Below are 21,821 nucleotides of genomic sequence, written 5' to 3'. Positions count from 1 at the left end.
TATGGTGGAGTGAAGTGAAAAAATATTTCCTTGTAAGAGGTGGTGTTAATTTTACTGAAGAGGGAGTGTTACAGGTACATGCTTGAGGGCTAAATCAGTAAGACCTCAGTTTTACCTGGAGTCAGGTGGTGGGGGCTATCAATCCTGGAGTGCCCCTTGGTGGTCCAGTACAGCATCACAATTATGTTTCTGCCTTAGTTTCCCCTGGTGGGCTTCGATAGGGACAGTGAGGATCATGTATATTGAACAGTGCCCTTTCAGGGGTCTAGTTTATTTAACCCAAAGGTGGAACATGTTACAAATAGGCCTCAACCCAGCATCTCTAGCTGGAGGGGGTTGGAGAGGGGTTGAGTTAACCGTAGTCCATTGGCCCTACCTATGTTCAGGTTACTTACCAGCTAGGTCCTCTTGGCCTGCAACCCTCTTGTGGAGTCGGCCTCTCATCATTAGATGGGGAAGGGTCTCTCCTCTTGGGTCAAGGTCCCCACAAAGGTCAAACCACGACCACCGTTCCTCAAAACAGCATATAATTCCTCTGATCTGGGGCTTCTGCTGCTACCTGGTGAAGTCCTTCCATGGGGGACAGGTTCTGCTGAGACTTGGCACTCATAGCTCTTGCCTTTTGGAGCCTCTGCCGACTAAGAGCATGCTTCCTTGATTTCCTTTCCTGGTGAGCCCCCTCCCCTTAGGAGCCTTTGCTTTCTGTGTTCTGGGGGCTGCTCCTCTCCTCAGGCACCTCTGTTCTGTATCCCCATCCCACTGCGAATAGCTTCCTTTTATCATGTCTGGATGCTTCCCTGCCTACCTAATTGCCTCCCAGTTACTCAGTAAGTTAATTAGTCCCAGTGAACTTGAGTTGCCTCATTGCCCCTTGTGAAGCCTGTCAGAGGTATGCTGAGCCCTCCTGACGCCTTCAGAGGGCCAGCTACCCTCTGACAAGTTAGTTCCTCAAATAATAACACTTGTTATTTATTATTTGTTTACTGTGACACTATTGGTGTGCTAGGTGCTTTCCACATTCATAGACCCCAAGACTGGCCATCATGAATGCAATTAGCCTGGGCTGTGACAGGTTGAGGGCATAGCTGAGTATGATAGATCCGGCTGAAAACCCTGGCCATGCTAATAAAAAGTGGATCGCAAAGACAACTTGCAGACACTGGCAAGCAGAGGATTTGCAGTGGAACCAGGAAACACAGCACAAACTGAATGGGGCATGTGTGCTGCTTCTCGTGAGCCCCTCTAAGGTAACAACTGAACCTGTGAGAGCGTCCCTTCATAAGGGAAGTCTGTGGTTGATAGTGTTCAATGTTGTCGAAATATCTGGAAGAAGAGAACAAGAGAAAGTGAATCTGATTATGCGTCTGGTGAGAAGTCATTTCAGTCTGTGATGCCATGATGAATTGGCCTGAAGTAATTTCCCATGTAAATGGAGTTAAGTGGTATTGCAGTTACGATCAAACACCTTCTGTAAGTTCCTGGCAGGGCAACTGCAGGAGTCAGGATCCCCGACTCGATGGGTTGGTGTTCTTCCCTAGATAGAAGTTGTAAGGACTAGTCAGTAATTAGACCTGATGGGCCAAATCCATCTGTGATGTAACTCCACTGATGTCAGTGCATTTACACTGGGGATTCACCCAGCCCCTCATCTAACAGCTGAGAGAACGTTTTCAAGGAAATGCTCATCGAGCAGATGCAGTAACAGCTCCGGAATGCGACTGAGCTTGCTGTTTGCCCTTTTTAAATGGCTGGACAGGGACAAGAGTGGGGAGAGTCCATGAGCATGTGTCGGCAGAGCTCTCTCTGCTCAGCATTGTAGAGTGGTTAATTTTTTAGATGCTCATTCAAGCCAGGAAGCTTCCCAGGCATGCCAAATTTGAGGATTGTTGTCTTTTTCAGCATTTAACTTGCTCAAAGGTGGAGCCAATGGGACATCTCTTTAAAGTGGTCATTACGCACCTGGGGCTAGATTTGAACTTAGAGCTTAAAGGCTCCAAGCCTTGAGCTTGTTAGGATCCATAGCTTTAATTCACAGGTGTAAGGGGTAAGGAGAGAGTATTAACTGCTGTGAGGAAACGAGGAGATATCTTTTACCAGACAATCCCATCTGACGCTTATCTTTTGTAATTCCAATCCAGGCAAACAGGCTTGAACAAAATTAGCACTCTTGATGAAACAAGGAGTTGAGAAGCAGGAAAATAAGAGTGCTTTACTCTTTCAAGCAGAGCTCGGGGGTCTGGGTCAGGTGCTCCAGTAAGGGGTATGAAGGTTGGGAAGTGGGATCCAGCTCTGAAATCAACACAATAAGAAATCTCTCAGTCATAGGAAGACATGACATGAGAAAAGGAACCTGTGTGAAACCAGCAGGTGACATTAAACCATCTTGCTGTTCACAAATGTTTTCCTGTACCCGGCAAAAAGCCTCTCCAGGACTACCCCACGCTTGGCAATGCATCACCATTGAGTTGACAATACTCAGCACCAACCGCTCAGAGGAATGCTACTAGAGCCATGTTCCAGGTCAGCAAGGAGGGAGTTAAAAGAAGTATATTTTTCACACTGCTGAGAGATTTACCTCCCTTTTTATATTTCCTATGGCAACATTTTAAATGGCCTTTTATTTTTCCTTTCCCTCACGTCCTATTGTGAGACACTCTTCATCTCTCACTCTGCAAACCCCCAAAGGCGCCAGGGTTAGCAAACTGTTCGAAATTGGTGTTGGGGGTGTTTTTTTGTGTGTGCTTTTCTTTTCTGAGCAGCGTGTTCTCCGGTGCTTTGAAGTCTCACAGACATAGATTCCTAACTTTTATTTCCTCCAGCTCAGAAGTAAAGAGGTGGCAAAGTGACTGGAGAGACGTTGGGGGATTTACTAATTCTTTCTCCCTCTTTAATGATGGTGCAGGAGTACACCAAAGGCTGTCCCACTAGGTATTTATCTGACTGAGGATGGATCACTTGATGCTGCTCTGTCCTCCTACACTTGAGCTGTGGACAGAGTCAGGCACCCCTGAGAACTTGTTTTGAAACGTGAACCACATTTGTACAAGAGACCTTTCTGTTTCCTTTTCCTTTTTGCTCTTCGTGCTCTGCTGGGACACCTCTAAGATACTTGAGTAAGTTGAGTTAAAATGTGAGTGCTTCATTTTTGACTGTTCAGCATGTTTAACACTAGAAGACCAATACATGATTAGCTTTTTCTCATTATTGTTCTGAAACGTGGGGAAATAACCTTTAATCAGCTAAAGAAGAACTACTGGACCCACAGCATATGTTGTGGATCTCAAGGCCTACACCACACTTGAAATGTGGCAAAGAGGCGAATAGAACGTTTCTCAATATAGCAAGACAACGGAGATGGACTAAAACTATATATGGTGGGAAAACACCAAGTGACTGAGAGATATATATCAGAGGGCCAGCACCTTATCTACATGTGTGAGGCCAGCGCACCAGGGAGTGAAGCAGGGACCTCCAGGGCTAAAAGCACCTGCTGCTACAACTTGAGCTAAATTGTCAAGGCTCCCAAGATGGAGCTGTAACAGACTCATAGCCTTTAGGACTGGACGCAGAGTGGGAACCCTGTAATATACCAATCATTGCATTATATATGCACCACATAAGCTCTGTTTTGAAGACTTACAGGACTTGTGCTGACCCTTTGTAAAGAGGCGAATTTTTACCCCACTGTGTTTTTAAAATCAGTGTGCAGAGCCCGAAGAAAGATCAAGATGCTTTGGGGATTGAGTCGCAGCCCATGAGTGGTGGAAAAGAAGACAGAGGAGAGGAGTGAAGAATAGTGTGACCTGATGACTAATGTTTTCCTGTTTTGCATTTTTTTTAAAGTGAATTTAGTGCTGGTCAATAGTTGCTGGGCTTGTAGCTCTGGAGACTGAAATCCTCAGAAGAGGGACGGTAGTGGGTCAGATTGGCAGAGACTCTGGGGAGTTTTCACCGTAAACTGCGGCTTGGGGCATGGGTCACTTGCTGGTTTGAATTAAATGGTGGGTCCTCTTGAAATTTTTAGATCAAGATTTGAGGACATCAGTAACTCAGCCAGAGTTTAAGGGTCTATAACAGGAGTGGGTGGGCGAGGTTCTGTGGCCTGTGATGTGCTGGAGGGCTGATTAGATGATCATGATGGTCCCTTCTGGCATTAAAGTCTATATATGAGTCTATGAGTGTGGGCAAAGGCAGTGACAGTTTCCCTGTGCTGCCCCACAGCGTGCCCCAATCCTTACCTGCAGGGACCACCTCTCAGGGATGAGAGGAGAGTCAGTCCCAAAAGCCCATTCAGTCCTGAGTCAAGAAGAGTTTGTAGTTTTAAGAAAACAGGCATGATGTTATCTGGCTCCTGAGCCTTTAAGATCTGTGAGATGTTCGTTGCAGCTGGAATGGAGCTTGAATGTAGGAATAGACTGACAGACAGGATGCAGTTCACCCCAGTGCAGAAGGTGAACACCAGGACTGTGCACCAGCTAAGCCCCAAGTCTGAAGTAGGGAATTAATTGAGGCATAGACCCAGTGCTAACACTCAGCACAAAGGTGAATTTCACCTGCTTTGCTTGGTCCATTTTTTGCCATTTTCTTCTTGTTTTCTTTTCCATCTGATTAGTCATTTTATTTTAGCATGAAGGTGTGATTGATTTATTGGGTATCAGGAGACATAACAAAATGTGCCAGTTTTGCTGATGTGTTGTTGTTGTAATGCCTGTCACTAATGTGCGTCCCCCTGACTTCCTTTTGATGCTATGTTTATTCTTCAGCTCTGTTTAAAACGTTATCTACCACTTCCCGAATAGGCGGCAAATCAGAGCGTTGCAAATGGCACATTGAAAGCACACTATGAATTGATTCTGTCTGTGCCTCTGAGGATCACAGAGCCATGGCAATGCCATACATTTTCATTGGGCTGATATTTAATGATGGTATTTATCATGTTAAAGCAAGTGTCTAGGCAGGACCAATAATGCAGGGGGGGAAAAAGCCAGTGGGAAAAAGACAGATGCCTGCCCGCTGTAGCACTGCTGAAGATTCCCAGCCCGAGTTCCCGGAGGCGGTGGAGCCTGTGCATCTCTTGGCACAGCTTCTTTTGGAGCAAGAACAGTGGTCCAGGTATCTAAGTTTTATGCTAGAGGAGAGAGGCAGCTGGGGCTCTTTTCTGGGAGAGATAGAGCATTCAGAGCTGGTTACAAGGGAGCAGCTAGGCGGAGGGGCACATGCCTTTCAGCACCTGCTGTGGTCCAGGTGTGCCCACCAGACACTGAATTTAGGTATCAAAGAACAGAAAGTCAGGACTAGGGGAAATCAGGTCAGATATTACCTCCTCCTCTGCTCCTTTTATTAGAGAGAGTTAAAAGATCTGGCAAGGAGGTGTTTCCTGCTTCTCCAGACGCACTGATCGAGATGGAGGGGTGGGGGATCAGCCTGGGAATTGCAGAGCTTGCCCGGGACATGGGGCCAACAAAAAATGTTTGGCCTCAAGTAGAATCTTGGTTTGCTTGTGGCTACCCCTAAATACAGGCCCCTGGGGTCAAATTTTCAAACACATTTATGTGCCTAAATGTGCAGATAGACACCTGGTGGGATTTTCAAAAGCACTTAAGCAGGTTAAGTGTGACCAGTCCCGTTGAAATCAATGACAGACGTCTAACCTGCTGGGGTGCTTTTGAAAATCCCACTAGGCGTCTATCTGCATCTTTAGACACCTGAATACCTTTGAAATTGTGGCCCCTGGGTCTTGTCCTCTTTCAGGTGGACAGAGTTCTTCATACATTGAGATCTGGATTGTGCTACCTCCCAGTTCAATGAGAGGGAGAGAGCTACCATGGCCGGTACATTACTGAAGTCATGGCGCTGCCGTCACAGTCGCCATAGTTGGTCTCGTGGCTCACGTTGGCTATTAAATTAGAGTTGTAGCTCTTTCAACTGTTGTTCACATTGTTTGAAGAAGCAATTAACATCTTCCAAGAGATCAGCGGAACTGGTGTTGCTAAGCAGCAGGCCTTTAAAGACTGTTTGTCAATTTCTGCAGAAGGGAGGAAATAGTAAACAGTCCTATTGAGAGAAAATTACTTGTTTTCTAGTACACGACTTTCCCTCCACCACCAGGTCCTCAGTTCATCAGTGCCCAATTTATCCTTTATTTAGTTTCATAAATAATTCAGAAGAGTTTGAGTAGAATAATTGAGTCTTTTCCCAACCCTAATCCCAGACAATTCAAAACAAAAAGACATTTAGATTACAATTCCAGCATATTAGCTGCTGGTAGATTTCCAGACAACTGATCTGCTTTCCTTTAGAATTTCTGTGGCATTCTATCATTTCTAAAGCGTTCTGCTTTGATAGTTAGTAATTTATGCATTTCCACTTCTTCATGGAAAAACAGAGGCATCATCATGATAGAGTGTTGGCACACTTGCTGCCTTTGAAAGTGGAGGCTTATCTGTCTTCGAAGAAGGACTAAATAAGCAAAGCAGTAATATTACAAATCCAGCCTGCAATGTGCCTTATCATCTTTGGAGAAATAGATACAATCGTACTTATTTGGTTTAAAATTAGAACTAATCTTCTATCCCAACGTGAGTTGACAATCCTGAAGGGACAAGTTTGGGGAAAGACTTAGTGCAGGAAAACACAGGCCTGTGATTTGTGCAATATGCTGATGAGAAATTGTGCAGAACACTGATTTGCTACCCCTTTTTCAATTGTAAGGACTGCAGGCTGTGTTCTGTAGCATTGAGGGAGGTCTTGCACTCACAACACTATGCTTCACTTCAACCCCTGAGGATCTTGTGAACCATTTGTAAAGCTGGTCCTGCTTTACTCAGACTAGTGACCAAAGTCAGGTAGGCTGCACAGCATAGGCTTTCAATGGAGATGCTACCAGGGCTGCTGAAGGCACCCAGGCAGTGAAAGAACTGTGACCCCTTCACGCAACCATGTAGCCTAAGAAAGAATTAAATAAATAACCCGCAGTAACAGCTGTAAACAAAGCAAAATGTGTTGATCTTAGTCTGTATGGTGAGGAGCTGAGTGCCCACAGAACAAAGATCCAGTCCAAACAGCACACATCAAGATAAAATTAGTCCACTTTCTGCTGCAAGAGGAGCAATGGATTTTTAGTGCTTTTTATAGTTGCCCTTGTGCTCCTGTGCCAAAGAAGTCTTCCTGCAGACAGAGAGCACTGGAGCAAAGCGGCACTGCCTAGCGGCAGGCAACACTGATCACCAGTTTTAGGTATTTCTTTTCTCCATTCAGAGCCTCTTTTCAGTCCACTGTCTGCAGAAAGCCTCCAGATCCCATGGGTGGGGTGTTCTTTATTGCAATGATGTCAGATTACATAGCCAAACGCGACTCTGATGGCATTTGGTCCATGAATGACAGCTCGCCTTTGGGGGAGTGTATTTGACGGGTGCTGGACGTGGTGGTGATATGGCCGTACAAGTAGAGAAACAAACAGATTAGATAGCTCAAGCCAGCTTTATTTTTTGAACCCTTACTACAGCCATTAAGGTGATACATACAATTGGAGGCTCCATCACTGATTTTTTATGTGGGCTCCAAAGCTTCTGCAGTTTCTAAGACTTAACATGACCTACAGAGACAATGAACAATCCAGAATTTAGTTCTCTGTACTGCACACTTATACACATCCATCAGATAAGGCACATGACCTGGATGCCCTTCCCATCTCTGCTACAGACTTGTGTGACTTTGAGCAAGTCACTTTGCGTCTCTGTACCTCTGTTTCTTCAATTTGTAAAATGAAGATAATGGACCAGATTCCAGGCTGCTGTAAATCACCTTTGCTTACCTCTCTTTAGTCCTGTGCTGAGATCGGAGGATCCAACCCACGGTCTTTAACATACTGCAGTCATGTGATCACGGCTTTGCAAATAAGAATTAAGATCCCTAGCTAGGGAGCCCTTCTAAAACCAGGGCTCTGTAGCTGCCAAAGTCCTCTTTGCAAGGGACAGCAGAATGATCCTTTTGGTGCTGGAGAGTAAAGTTAGGAGCCCAGAGAACCACTAGTCAAGTCATGCTGCTTTCCTTTATACAGTGTAAATCCAAAGTAATTCTCTGATGTCAGTGGAGTTAGCAGCTTGGGGGAAAACCAGTGTGAGACAATCAGCCCGTTAGTCTTCACTCTCTGTGATCATATTTTTATTTTTTTAATTGAATCTTTTCTGTTTAAAACAGTAAATATTCCTTATAATTTAGCCTAGTTTTTTTAAATATTGCTGATAATTAAGAGAATAATCAACACAGCACAATTAAACCCATAATCTCTTGCAACACTAAATATCTGATGATAGGTAACTTCTTTAGTGATGGTGGAGGTAATTATTTAGAAAAGTTTCTGTTTCTCTGTAGGGTTAAATTCTCAAGGGAGATGACGATGAGGTGTGGAACCTTTAGCTTTTAGGTCACCACTTTAAATCAAGGTCATATTGGGCGTGGCCAAAACTGCCATCAGGTGGCTGTTCCCTGGCCTCTGTGCCGGGAGTTGGTGGAGTTAGTCTAGTTATTGATAGACAGCTGTCCATATCCTAATATCACTATCACAGCTGCCATTCCTGTTGGCAATCTCAGCTTCCCTTCCCCCCACCAATCCTCAATGAATCCCATAACTCTGAGTTCTGATGCTGCGCTTGTCAGTTACAGACAGAAAAAAGTAGGGATGGTCTCCCAAGAGAAGACTAAAAGCCATGCATGATGCTGCAAACGTTGGAACAGGGGTCCTGGTAGTTGTGCTTTCCTGACAGGTTAGTGTAATTGCACAATCATACTGCAATAAAAAAAGTAATTGGGAGGAAGAAAACATGAATTTCCACACGAGCTGTGTTTTTCTCAGCAGCGTTTTGTCTGCTGTGCCAGCTTCAGACTCCCGAGCCAGAAAATTCCTAGATGAATTCTCATTATTTGCATATCATGAAGGAGAGATGTCATATTTGTGATTACTTATACAACTAAGTCTTTGAAGTGAGGATCATCACCAGGTAGCTGAGGTGGGTGGGTGGTGAAGTGCCAGGAGGAAGAGGCTGAAAGTACTGAGTTGACAACAAGGTCAGGTAGCTGAATGCACACTTCAGGGAGCCTACAGCGATCTCAAAGGCAGGCAGTGTCTCTGAGACTGAGACTTCAGACAAACTTAGCAACTGTTTCAAAGAGAAAAACTTGGCTTTGCATGTCTCTTGCTGTGTTCCTGCTTGTTGTCAAACAGCACTTTGCACTTCACCCGAGGCTTCCAAAGGGAGAAATTGCTGAGGGCCAGCACAAGATAATGAGTCCTACTTAAGCCTTTTCAGTGGAGTCTAAGCGGGACATGATGTTTGGACCTCATGCAGAGGGGTAAGTTTTACCAGTCAGTAGGTTATGCCTGTTACTCCTGTGACTCAGAGTCATTATCCTCATTTTATAGATGGGGAAGCTAAGGCACAGATTGCTCACACCTTACATTTTCAGAAGTGTTTACTTGTTTTGGATACCTCGATATTTCGTTGCTCACCCGTGGACTTCTCAGAGGTACTGAGAACCTGCAACTTTCCCTCACTTCAGCTGGAGTTATGGGTGCTGAGCACCTTTGAAAATAAATCCCTAAGGGTCTCAGGTTGGGCATAAAAAATTGAGAGACCCTAAAATGAGTAAGCCCTTACTGAAAATGTTGGCTGGCATGGTGTCTTGAGTTGGACGCGTTAGAGATGCTATAATATTTTAGCCCCATTGAATTTGCAAGTAGACAAATACTAGGATTTTAAATGGATCTCATGTCCTGTCATTAAAACATGTACAATTCAGAGAGGAGAACTTGTGGCACCTTAGAGACTAACTAATTTATTTGAGCATAAGCTTTCGTGAACTACAGCTCACTTCATCGGATACATTCAGTGGAAAATACAGTGGGGAGATTTATATACATAGAGAACATGAAACAATGAGTGTTACCATACACACTGTAACGAGAGTGATCAGGTAAGGTGAGCTATTACCAGCAGGAAAGCGGGGGGGGGGGGGGGAACCTTTTGTAGTGATAATCAAGGTGGGCCATTTCCAGCAATGACAAGAACGTCTGAGGAACAGGGGCGGGGCCGGGGAATAAACATGGGGAAATAATGCCCCTACTCTACTTGCGCTACATTGATGACATCTTCATCATCTGGACCCATGGAAAAGAAGCCCTTGAGGAATTCCACCATGATTTCAACAATTTCCATCCCACCATCAACCTCAGCTTGGACCAGTCCACACAAGAGATCCACTTCCTGGACACTACGGTGCTGATAAGCGATGGTCACATAAACACCACACTATACCGGAAACCTGCTGACCGCTATACCTACTTACATGCCTCCAGCTTTCATCCAGACCACGCCACATGATCCATTGTCTACAGCCAAGCTCTACGATACAACCGCATTTGCTCCAACCCTTCAGACAGAGACAAACACCTACAAGATCTCTATCAAGCGTTCTTACAACTACAATACCCACCTACTGAAATGAAGAAACAGATTGACAGAGCCAGAAGAGTACCCAGAAGTCACCTACTACAAGACAGGCCCAACAAAGAAAATAACAGAACACCACTAGCCGTCACCTTAAGCCCCCAACTAAAACCTCTCCAACGCATCATCAGGGATCTACAACCTATCCTGAAGGACCACCCATCACTCTCACAGATCTTGGGAGACAGGCCAGTCCTTGCTTACAGACAGCCCCCCAACCTGAAGCAAATACTCACCAGCAGCCACACACCACACAACAGAACCACTAACCCAGGAACCTATCCTTGCAACAAAGCCCTTTGCCAACTGTGTCCACATATCTATTCAGGGGACACCATCATAGGGCCTAATCACATCAGCCACACTATCAGAGGCTCTTCACCTGCACATCTACCAATGTGATATATGCCATCATGTGTCAGCAATGCCCCTCTGCCATGTACATTGGCCAAACAGGACAGTCTCTACGTAAAAGAATAATGGACACAAATCAGACGTCAAGAATGATAACATTCAAAAACCAGTCGGAGAACCCTTCAGTCTCTTTGGTCACTTGATTACAGACCTAAAAGTGGCAATTCTTCAACAAAAAACTTCAAAAACAGACTCCAACGAGAGACTGCTGAATTGGAATTAATTTGCAAACTGGATACAATTAAATTAGGCTTGAATAAAGACTGGGAGTGGATGGGTCATTACACAAAGTAAAACTATTTCCCCATGTTTATCCCCCCCACTGTTCCTCAGACATTCTTGTCACTGCTGGAAATGGCCCACCTTGATTATCACTACAAAAGGTTTCCTTCCCCCCCCACCCCCCCACCCCGCTTTTCTGCTGGTAATAGCTCACCTTACCTGATCACTCTCGTTACAGTGTGTATGGTAACACCCATTGTTTCATGTTCTCATGTATATAAATCTCCCCACTGTATTTTCCACTGTAGCTCACGAAAGCTTATGCCCAAATAAATTTGTTAGTCTCTAAGGTGCCACAAGTCCTCCTTTTCTTTTTGCGGATACAGACTAACACGGCTGCTACTCTGAAATCAGAGAGGACAGATCTTCATAGCCACTGAAACAGAATTATCCGTTGTCCTAACGGGCTAGCCAGCTGGTGGAAACTCAGAGCAAGATAAAAGGTTCAGGTTGACACTGAATCTTGTTTGTTTTATATCCTTTGGAGATAGTCACTTGGTGATACTGAGTAACTTAAACAGCCTTTAGGTCTGAATGGTGACATTGGGGACTGTAGATCTATCACTAAAAGGGCACATACATACATTATGTTTTAGAAATGCATTAGAGCTGCATTGGGTTTATTTATTTTTTATTTATATTTATTTATAGTTTTCGTATTGCTTGATATTCAGAGATGGAACACTGTAAGGACTGTGACATCTTTTTCACATTACTTATGTTTATTTAGCATTTATCTTAATCTTATTTTAATTTTTCAGACTAGTAGCATAATAAAATGTTACTGTGGTGTTCTTAACAATTAAATTATATTGGCACATGGAGACTTCAAGGAACTTGACCTTTCGCAAACCCAGCCTAGCTCTGACTATAACATGTAGGCTGTTAATTATGTTTTTATTGGAAGATGCAGCCAGACTGTGTCTGGGCAGTTTAATTTAGCTCTTTATAGATGTGGTCAAAAATGTCTCCAAACAAATGCAGCAGGGAAAAGGTGCTCCTAGTGTTCAAAGAGGTAGCAATATAGCAATATAGGAAAAAAAATATATGTATTTGTACTCAGCTGTAATTGGGTTATCAGCTGAGGCTCTGAGGATTAAATGAACTGACCTAAATACCAGGTCTCAGTTAGGGGTTAATGTCTATATTCCTACATAGTATCCGATTTGGTTTTGAAAATACCCTCTGGGGCATTTGATCTTCGTATTGAAAGTGTGAAGCCATCCTGGAATCATTCATTACAGTTCATGCCAAGCAATAGTTAGTTTGAGAATAAGCACTGAGAACAGATTAAACAGCATCTGAAGAAAACACCTGATCCATCCCAGCCTCACATAGGGTAATACAGAAGTAGCCTGAGACAGACTGATTAGGGCTAGCTGGTGTCTGGGTATTATTGCTGGCATTGTGGGTTATTATTTCAGATAATAACAGATGCGGAGAAAAGGAGAAATCATCCATTTTCATTTACAAATGGTTCTTTATTCTCCAAGAGACAGGGTAGCTCTAATCAAATCGTTGCTGTCAGGCAATCCCCTGGACGAGAAACCTTATTTACCATGATCTGTTTTATGGAATTATTGTTTTCCTCACAGTGTACATCAGGGAAACCTCAGTAGGTCCAGAAGCAAAATGGGAAGGGAAGATGAGCAAAATCACTATCCCAGAGCTGGAGAATTCTCCGAGAGGAGGGGCCCAGTTGAGCACTTTAACGGGTCAGTGAGAATCAGAGTGCATTCGGCTGCAGGCTCTGGCCATGTAGGCAGGCATGTATACCACCATTTAGTTTGATTTTTTTCCTGTTCACTAAACAAGCTATTTTTTCCCCAAGACTGTAAACAATATCCATCCCTTTGGGAAGCCAGACAAAATATTAAAGTGTGAAACAGCTTTATAACCTAGCAATTCCTTTGCATTTCCAGCAAACTGGCATGCTGTTCGTGAGCCCCAAAATGTGCCAGGTATTGTTCTCCACATCTGTGTCATCCAATAACCATTAGCAATTAAGACCAACAATTACAACCTTGTGAATTTCGGAAGTGTTGCTGACACCTCAAAGAAAACTTTAAGAGGCATTCTGATCTAAATCTGGTCTCAAATTCTGGTCTAAATCGGGAGTACGTTCATTCTCTGCAGAAGAGTCACCCCAGATTTATGCTAGTGGAACGAAGTAGAATCTGGCCTCCATTCAGAAATGATTCTGAAAACAATTTTCCGTTCTCTTCCTTCACTTTTTATTATCAGAGATACTGAAAAGAGATGGCCAGAGCCCTAGCTGGCGTAAATCGGCATACCTCTGTTCAAGCTACACTGATTTACATCCGCTGAATATCTGGCCTATCTTTATCTACTCCTTTAGGATCTCTGAACAATAACATCCAGAGCGTTTGTGATACTCTGACTAGAGTTTCTGATGCTTTATGAGGCAGATCCTGGTCTTAGTTAGATCAGTGTAAATCCAGAATACCTCTGTCGGTGCCAATGGAGTTACTCTAGATTTACTGTGGTGCAAGTGAAAATAGATTTGGCCCCGTGTCTCACCTATGAATGTCTTTCTCTCTTGGTATCCTTTCATTTGCTGTAAAATAAAAAAGTAGTCCCTCCAAACTAAAAGGAAAGTAGCCATACTTTCTAGTGTTATGCAGACTGAGGGTTGAGAAGGACAGAGAGGTTTGTTAGGTGGAGGGATCCCGCCGTCTGTGGAGGAGAGAGTGACCTGCTGGCTCCTTCTGTCCACAATCATGTCGTTTTCAGAAAGGGGTTCAGCCCACTGGATGTCTTCCCCCAGCAGTCCTGGCTTCTTTGGTCTGGGGGAGGATGAGGACAGGAAGACTAGCATCTTCCCCCTGAAAAACAAGAGGACACCAGCAACCTCAAATGTATCTTGTCTGCTTCTTGTTATCAAATCTTATGAGTGGCTCTTTTGAAATCTCACCCCCAAATAGCAAGAATCTCACAAGGTTTCCACCATGGGACAAAATCTTTTCAGCTGCCAAGCCAGAACCCTTTGTACTTACGGAGCCAATCTGGAACCAGAACTCCAGGGGCAGGTTTCAATACTCATTCTGGTCTGGGAAGATTTCTTAGGTGTTTGGATTCAAGTGTCCATTGATCCATCCCTAAATGTAATGGGGGGCGGGAGGTGGGAGGCAGTGACTGCCATAGTTATGGTTACACAAGTCTTGTCATTCAAACTGCTTGTTCTCAGCCATTTGCAGCTTTCTGAAACAGTCACGTTATGGGATAGAACTTCCCAGGCTTAGTCTCTCTCCAAAGAGAGGTAACATTTCTTGGAAGCTTGAGGGAAAAGGGTCACAAAGCTTTTTAGTACCAAGGCAATGCAGAAAAAAATATTTCCCCTCATTTTAAAAACATGCATACCATGTTTTTGAAAAAAGCTGTAGGGCTGGAGTGGCTGAAGGTAGAAAGTTCCCCCACCCTCTGCCTGCCCCAGCTGATCCTTTGGGGGTAGCTTGTACCCCAGGTGTTGCCGTCTGGGACTGAAATCGTAGATAGCCTCTGAATAGTTCCTTATACCTTTCCTCCCCACCCACAGGTATCCACACTGAGAGCCAGCTATTCTGCCCCTTTGAAAATATTTGTTTTGCCCATTAAGATTTGTAATTAACACAGGAGTTTTCCTTTAAGGATGCTGAAGGTAGCTCAGCCCATGGTTTTCCAGCATGTCCCTGAATCACTCTGTTGCAGACAGGGAGTTCACTGGCAATGCTATGTTTACTTCTGAAAGGGGGGCAAGGTCAGTGTCAAAGAATCTGGCTGTTTTTAAGTGCCTTTGCATTTGCCAGGGCTGTTCTGACTATGTTTTAACAGTGATGAGTTTTAGAAAAAAAGACCCAGAGTATTTTGTATGAGAATTGTGTTGTGACCTGAAAGGAGCAGTTTCTGAAGGCTGATCATAGAATGGTTTTGCTTATTTCCCTGCATTTGTCGCAGATAATAAAAACTAAAACATGCATGGGAATCAGGTGACTGTGTATATTCACTACAGCCTTATCTGTATCAGCCATTCAAGAAGAAAGAAAACATCAACATGCCCTAAGAAAGCTGAATGCAGGGAAAACATGGAGTCGTATTTTCTGCTGAGTTCAAAGTAGATGTTTGTGTGAATATGTTAAATCCGTTCATCGCCTGGAGGAAAATAGTGCACCCTTTATTTTACCCTTCTTTAATGTTGGCTATCTCTCTCCCAGCACTGATTGAAATATAAAGCCCGAATCTCGCATGCATGCATCCTACACTGATGTAAAGTGGAGTTACTCTTGATTTACATCATTGTAAGTGAGATGAGAGTCAGGCCCATTATGTTTATGTATCAAGGTACTTGCTGCTTGTCTTTTCATCTAGTTGTAATTTGACAAATGGCTAATATGCCTATTAAGTGGCAGGAGGAGAAAAAAAGAGAGTGAATCCCACAGTGAGTTTCCCCAGTCAGAAAGGCCAGAGGTGCTGGTCATAAGGGTTTGATATTCTAATCGCACTCAGTCTCATCTCTTAGTTACCTGCACCTCCCATGCTAACAATCTGCTCCCCCTCCTGGGGAACACACTGAGAGCAATCTGTGGTTTGTTCCCTCTCTCCCCTAAAGTTGTGGGAAGAGAAGCCTGCATTCTCTTCTGGTTGTTGGAATAATAAGTATAGTGGTCCAAGTTCATCCAGGCCACCAAGTTCCAGGATCTCAACCTGCTCTGGGACATTGAGGCCTCCCAGTGGAAAGACCAGAATTCCCTGGAGCAGTTTTGTCTCAGTGTCTTTAAGCGGGGATGACTCAGCAATCAGTTGCAGTCAGCCAGCTCTTCCCCTCACTGGAAGCATGAATAACAGAAAAGTAAAATAATGTGTGAGAATCAGGAAGTAAAGAGACACTCTGCGTGGGCTGTGGGGTTCCCTCCAGTTCTGTGAGCAGGCACTCCAATAGCCTGTCCCTCTAACCCCCATGAAAGGGGAGGGGAAGCTGAGCTGAAGACAGGAAGTTTTCTTGAAAGCCCTTGCATTGTAATACAAAGGACCCTCCCTCAGGTACTTTTGTCAAATTGCGGGTAGGGTCCCTTGAAGATAAATTTTTTTGAGGGAAAACAGAAGGCCTGATGGTATATCCTAGTGTGTGTACAGGAGTTTACCTGTTCTCCATATTCTTCCACTGCCCCAGGCGGGTCCCTCTCTTTTCTCAGGCCTGGCATGATTGCCCTGTTGGAAAATCCCTAAAGGCAGCAGAAACCTGAATACCAGCTTGCAAGGGGAATGCTGATATTCCAGTGCAATGTCTCATCTCTGCCGAGTCATTTAAGACTGTCTCATTGCTTTTTTGCGGTAGGTTTTTCGTACCGATCTGATAACAGCCATGAAAATCCCTGACTCACATCAGTTGAGTCCAGATGAGTTCTACATACTTGCCGATCCATGGAGACAGGAGTGGGAGAAAGGAGTCCAAGTTCCAGCGGGAGCAGAGGCGATACCTGAACCAGTGATTAGGTAAGTGAGCACAGTAGTGATTGTGCTGCTAGATGCATTGCTGTCTCTATTCCTGTCCTTGGACAGGATACTTATTTACTTGGCATTGTTCTGCCCATCTGTTTATTTGAGGAGCTTCCAAAATAATTTGAGTTTATAGTGCTGTCTAAACTGCAATGTAGAGTAAATAAAGCAGGCAGGCCTGGAACTTGAGCTAGGTGGAAGTGAGCCTTAAGCTGGTAAAAAAGCATCAGTCCCGGGATTCAGATCCAGGGGAGTGGGCAAATGATTAAATGCAGTAGAACCAGGTGATGCTTCCAACTGCAGCAGTGGCCTGTGCTTCTGTGAGGACAGCCAAGACACAGTGGAAATGTGCAAGAGGGGACAAGTGAAGGGCAAAATCCCTTAGTAAGCAAGTAATATATATGCGAGAACATATCTGTCTGGGCAGACAGAAATGTGGTTTTATAGGCTGTCCAGACCTACCGTCATGGTCCTGGAAGGGCACACTCTAAGCTGTACAAGCTTAGCAGCGCACCAGCAGCCATACGCGCAAGTGACTTAGTTTGGATCAGTGATGGGTGATAGATTTATGCCACGTGACCCAGCATTGCAGCATTCACATTCCGTGTATTGCTTAAAACAAATCCTTCAGTGTGGCCTGGGAATGTGCTGACAGAGGACCAACGTGCTAACATGGCGCTTTGGGGTGGGATATGAACTCAGGCTTCCCACCCGCTTCCTCAGATGTTATGACAGAGATGTGAATGCTCTTCCTTGAGGAAAGTCCTCTCTCATTCTTGGATTGTTGGGTATGAGTGAGAGAAGGACTTTCAGGGGCCACCAGCTCTGCATTTGCCCAGATTGGTGTCATTTTGCAATGACCCAGGGGTTTGGAGAAGGTAAAATAAACATAAAAATCCACACTCACGTTAACCTCTTCAGTGATTTATGGGCGTGCAGGGTCCATTGGGAAACTCAGTGCCTGTGCTGGAGTCCCACTGAAGTCAGTGGGAGTTGGGACTTGGTAAGGGCTGTAAGACTTGGCCCGATAACTTTAACCTGCTATCTTTTATTGCCATCCACTTCAACACATTGCACACAGGAGAGGAAAGCAGAATGCTGGCTGCTAAATAGACAGACAGCCACCAAAGGCAAGCTATAACAAGTGTATCAGTCTAGATAACTATGCTATCAACAAATACTTTAAAATAGGCAAATAAAAGATAAGTAGCTGCTCAGGTAGGAAAGGGATGTAGAGTTACTGCTGTCATCCATACAGAAGCTGAGCACTAGGCATGGACAAAGGGCAGCAACGTCATCTGCTCTCTGCACTGAAATTCAAGGACACTTTTTTAAAGCCAGAGACTTAACGCCTGTGATGAGATTACATAATACTTGTTGAACTGCAGGACAAGGGGATCGTGACTCCTAGCTGGTGGGAGTATCCAAAAGTCCCAGAATTTGGTTCACAAGTCTCTCAGTGCGTCACACAACTACTCCCTTGGGACTCCCTTGGCACATGTTGTATCCTGCTAAGTGTAGTAAATATGGCCGAAGGTACTGTTGCAGTGTGATGCAAGCTGGGGGAACAATCCAGTGTTTCCCTCTGGCTAGCAAGGGTAAGAGAAATATTAGTAATAGGGGGCTAACAGACACCGTCAAGAAAAAGTATCTGGCATGAGGTCTTTCATGGCCTATGCCTACAGTTCAGACAAAGCGAAGCAAATTGTATTTAGGATTTGGGGCTGGATCAGGTACGTTGCAGGGCATGGCCACTGTGCCCACAATCCCCCAGCTCCATTACTGACGACTGAGCTCTATTTTTTCTATTAAAATTGATTTCAATTCTTCCCTTTGCCACATGATGACACCCAGCTGTCCAGGTAACTCCACCAGAACTTAGGGCAAGTTATCTGCTCTATTCCAGTGGGCTGCTGCCAGCAGTGTGTCCACCCCCCAAGCCGTTTTTCTTTTCTCTTTTTCTTCCTTTTTAACGTATATGAATCATTTGGATAAGAATATCAAAGATCTTTGGGTTCCATGCCTTTAAAATGGTACAGGTCACCCTGGAGACCCTGTATGTTTTTAATCTTTAAAAATGAATTTAAAAAATGCTTTCAGGAACTCAGGAGGGGGAGATGACTTCAGATTACAGAAACTCTTCACTTAAAGTCATCTGCCTGGTTAACGTTGTTTTGTTGTTACGTTGCTGATCCATTAGGGAACATACTCTTTAAAGTTGCGCAATGCTCCCTTATAACGTCTGCTTTGCCACTGCTTGCAGGAAGAGCAGCCCGTTGCAGCGAGCTGGTGGGGGCTTGGAACCAGGGTGGACCGGCAGCCCCCCATACGCCCAGCAGGCTATCAATTGCCGGCAGTTCAGCTGTCCCTCCCCCCACTGCCATGTGCTGCTCCTGCCCTCTGCCTTGGAGCTGCTCTCCAGAGCCTCCTGCTTGCTGGGGGGGAGGGGGGAGAGGAGAGGGGGACTAATGTCAGGGTGTCCCCCTCCCCCCTGCTCCTGCACCTCTGTTACCCCATCTCCATAGAGGACAGGGCTCAGGACGGAGGGAGTTTCCTGGGAGCAGCTTCTGCGGTCTCAGCTTGCTGATTAACTTAACAAGGTAGTGTACTTAAGGGCGTGGCTACACTGGAAACTTCAAAGTGCTGTCACGGGAGCGCTCCTGCAGCAGTGCTTTGAAGTGTGAGTGTAGTCGCATGCGAGCGCTGGGAGAGAGGTCTCCCAGTGCTCCTGGAAATCCACCTCCATGGGGGGATTAGCTCCGAGCACTGGGAGCCTGTTTACACTAGCGCTTTAAAGAACTCTGACGTCCTGTGCTCAGGGGGGTGATTTTTCACATCCCTGAGCCAGCAAGTTAAAGCGCTATAAAATGTAAGTGTAGGGAAGCCCTAAGAGTGGTGTCGGCATACTTAAAGGGGAAATGTGCATCTCTGTCTCTCTCACACACAGGGTGTGTGTCTCTGTCTGCCATGCTGTCTCCCCTCCCTCCATTCGTGCTGCCTTGTAGAGTGTGAGGCTACATTAACAACAAGTTAACCCTTGAGGGCTCAGCCAATTGCTAGTTCATCATTTAGCAGTAAGGCATTCCCTGGGAAATATCCCACCCTCTGACTCCACCACCTCAACCAAGTTTCACAATCATCATCGCTGTGTACAGTATTAAACTGTGTGTGTGTGTGTGTGTGTGTAGTCTTTTGTCTGGCAAAAAAAAAATTTCCCTGGAACCTAACCCCCCCATTTACATTAATTCTTATGGGGAAATTGGATTCACTTAACATTGTTTCTCTTAAAGTCGCATTTTTCAGGAACAGAACTACAACGTTAAGTGAGGAGTTACTGTATATGCAGGAAATTCTGTTTTGCTCCTCAAATGATGGAGGAATTTCAGTAAAGTCAATAACCTCGTCTGAAGCACAGTTTGTCCCTTGGTGACAGCTGCTATTGCAGCTGCCGGCCAAAAGTTATGAAGTAAACTTTTGTACACACATACCCCCCGCCTTCCCAAGAGAAAATATAGGAAGAAATGAAACTTTAATGAGAAGTCTGAACACATCAAAAGGGAAGTTGTAAAAGGGACTGTTGAGTTGACTTACTCCTTGAAAAACACCTGTGTGTGGAATATCCTTTTTTAGTCATCTTTAATAGCTAACCACAGTCTGAACTAGGAAACGTCCAGCTCTTGGACGGAAGGTTTTGGGTTTAATTCAAGATGAAGAGTGATAGCTTGGCACTACCTGTGCAGTAAGTGCCCATCTAAAACCAGCCTGAGCTGTTGTACTGGGAATTCACATTTTGCAAAAAGCTTTTGTTTCTAGGCATTTTGTTGGACCGTGTTTTGGTTTGTAGCTTTGTGAGCAAAATCTTCCTACCCCTGCCAGGGGACAGGGAAAGCCTGGATTGCAGTAGAACCTGTTCAGGTGTGATGCACGGATGGTGAGACTGCACGGAGGCCCGGTGCACTACTGGGCACTGGGGAGGAAAGTTCCATCATGGCTCTACCGTGGGCCAGGGGATTGGGTTGGGGCAGGTGTATTACTAAGCATGGCCATCGTGTCCACAACCACCCATATCCACTAACCTAACCCTGCCTCCAGGGACTGTGGGAGCACTCACACTCTGTCCCTGTGTCATGGGTAGGATCCTAATGCCCCAGCTCCCCATTTAGTTCCCCAGTGCACAGATAACTTGCTCCAACTGTGTGCAGGGACCAGGATTTTGCCTTGAGTTACTAAGTGGAAGCGGAAACCACAGTTTCCTGTATCTCTAAAGCAGGTGCATCCATGCTGTCCAGTGCAGCGCATGGTATTTCAGCAGGGCAGCTTGCAACAACCTTCATCTTCGGTCCTGAGGGAGCAAATAGAAACAGCCTCTCTCTCTCTCCTCAGATTCTTCAAATCGAAAACTCCCCGAGAGAGTTCACTTCTACAGGGCCCAGTCCACCGTTTCCTTGCTGTCATTTTCACCAGTGCAAAGGGAGTGAAATAAAGTGCCTTCCTTCGGATGTAGTAGCACCACACACCCACTTTGTACTCCATTGACCCCGAGTAAGCGACTGCGCCCCGTACAGGCTTGTGGTGAATCAGGCCCACAGAGAATAAATGCTGGCACTGTCAGATTTTCGCTTTTAAATCCCACAAGCATCTTTCATCACACAAAACAGGAAGCACAGCAGATGTATGTGTATGCCCTTCCTCCCCAGAGCTCCCCGCTTGATACAGTCATTGGTCCAGATGTTTTCCATTTTTTGGTGCTGATGTGATAGTCACAGTGATGAAATGTAGATTTCAGCTGCCAAGCATGGATCTGAACTGGAACCTCTGGCATCTCCTGGTTTAGAGTAGCACAGGAAGTAACATGACCTGCCTTAAAACTTGTCTTCTCTGGGGGCCATTGCTAACTCTTCGCATTGCTAACTGCGTTTTAGCGGATTGACAAGAATAATATTTTCAGGACCCTCAGTTTTACTTGTCTTAAAGCTTATTTTCCCCAGTGTGAGGGCTTAACTTTTTCCCTGTCCATTCCCGTCAGGGGTCGTTAATTTAAAATTGAAATTGCAATCAGCTCTCCCCCCAAAATATTTTTATAGTGCCAATCTTATTTCACTTCTGAGCATAGGAACACTGTGTGCA

The 21,821-nt window shown here is 44.9% G+C and overlaps 1 protein-coding gene across 2 annotated transcripts in view; it reads left to right on the top strand.

The window, feature by feature from the left end:
• Positions 1–21,821, top strand: part of JADE2 (jade family PHD finger 2) — a 158,725-nt gene that overhangs the window by 29,377 nt on the left and 107,527 nt on the right. Inside the window, exons 2-3 of one of the 2 annotated variants that reach the window (XM_074960445.1) lie at positions 12,797–12,916; positions 16,534–16,691. In XM_074960445.1, the coding sequence (XP_074816546.1) occupies positions 16,561–16,691 (131 nt within the window). In that variant the 5' untranslated portion in view covers positions 12,797–12,916; positions 16,534–16,560. The remainder of the gene's footprint in view (positions 1–12,796; positions 12,917–16,533; positions 16,692–21,821) is intronic. The other variant, XM_074960444.1, reaches the window with a different exon arrangement.

Source organism: Natator depressus, chromosome 8 (genome assembly GCF_965152275.1).
Source record: "Natator depressus isolate rNatDep1 chromosome 8, rNatDep2.hap1, whole genome shotgun sequence".
Classification (NCBI taxonomy): domain Eukaryota; kingdom Metazoa; phylum Chordata; order Testudines; family Cheloniidae; genus Natator; species Natator depressus.
Note: the sequence above shows the minus strand (reverse complement) of the source record. Positions and strands in the feature narration are given on the sequence as shown.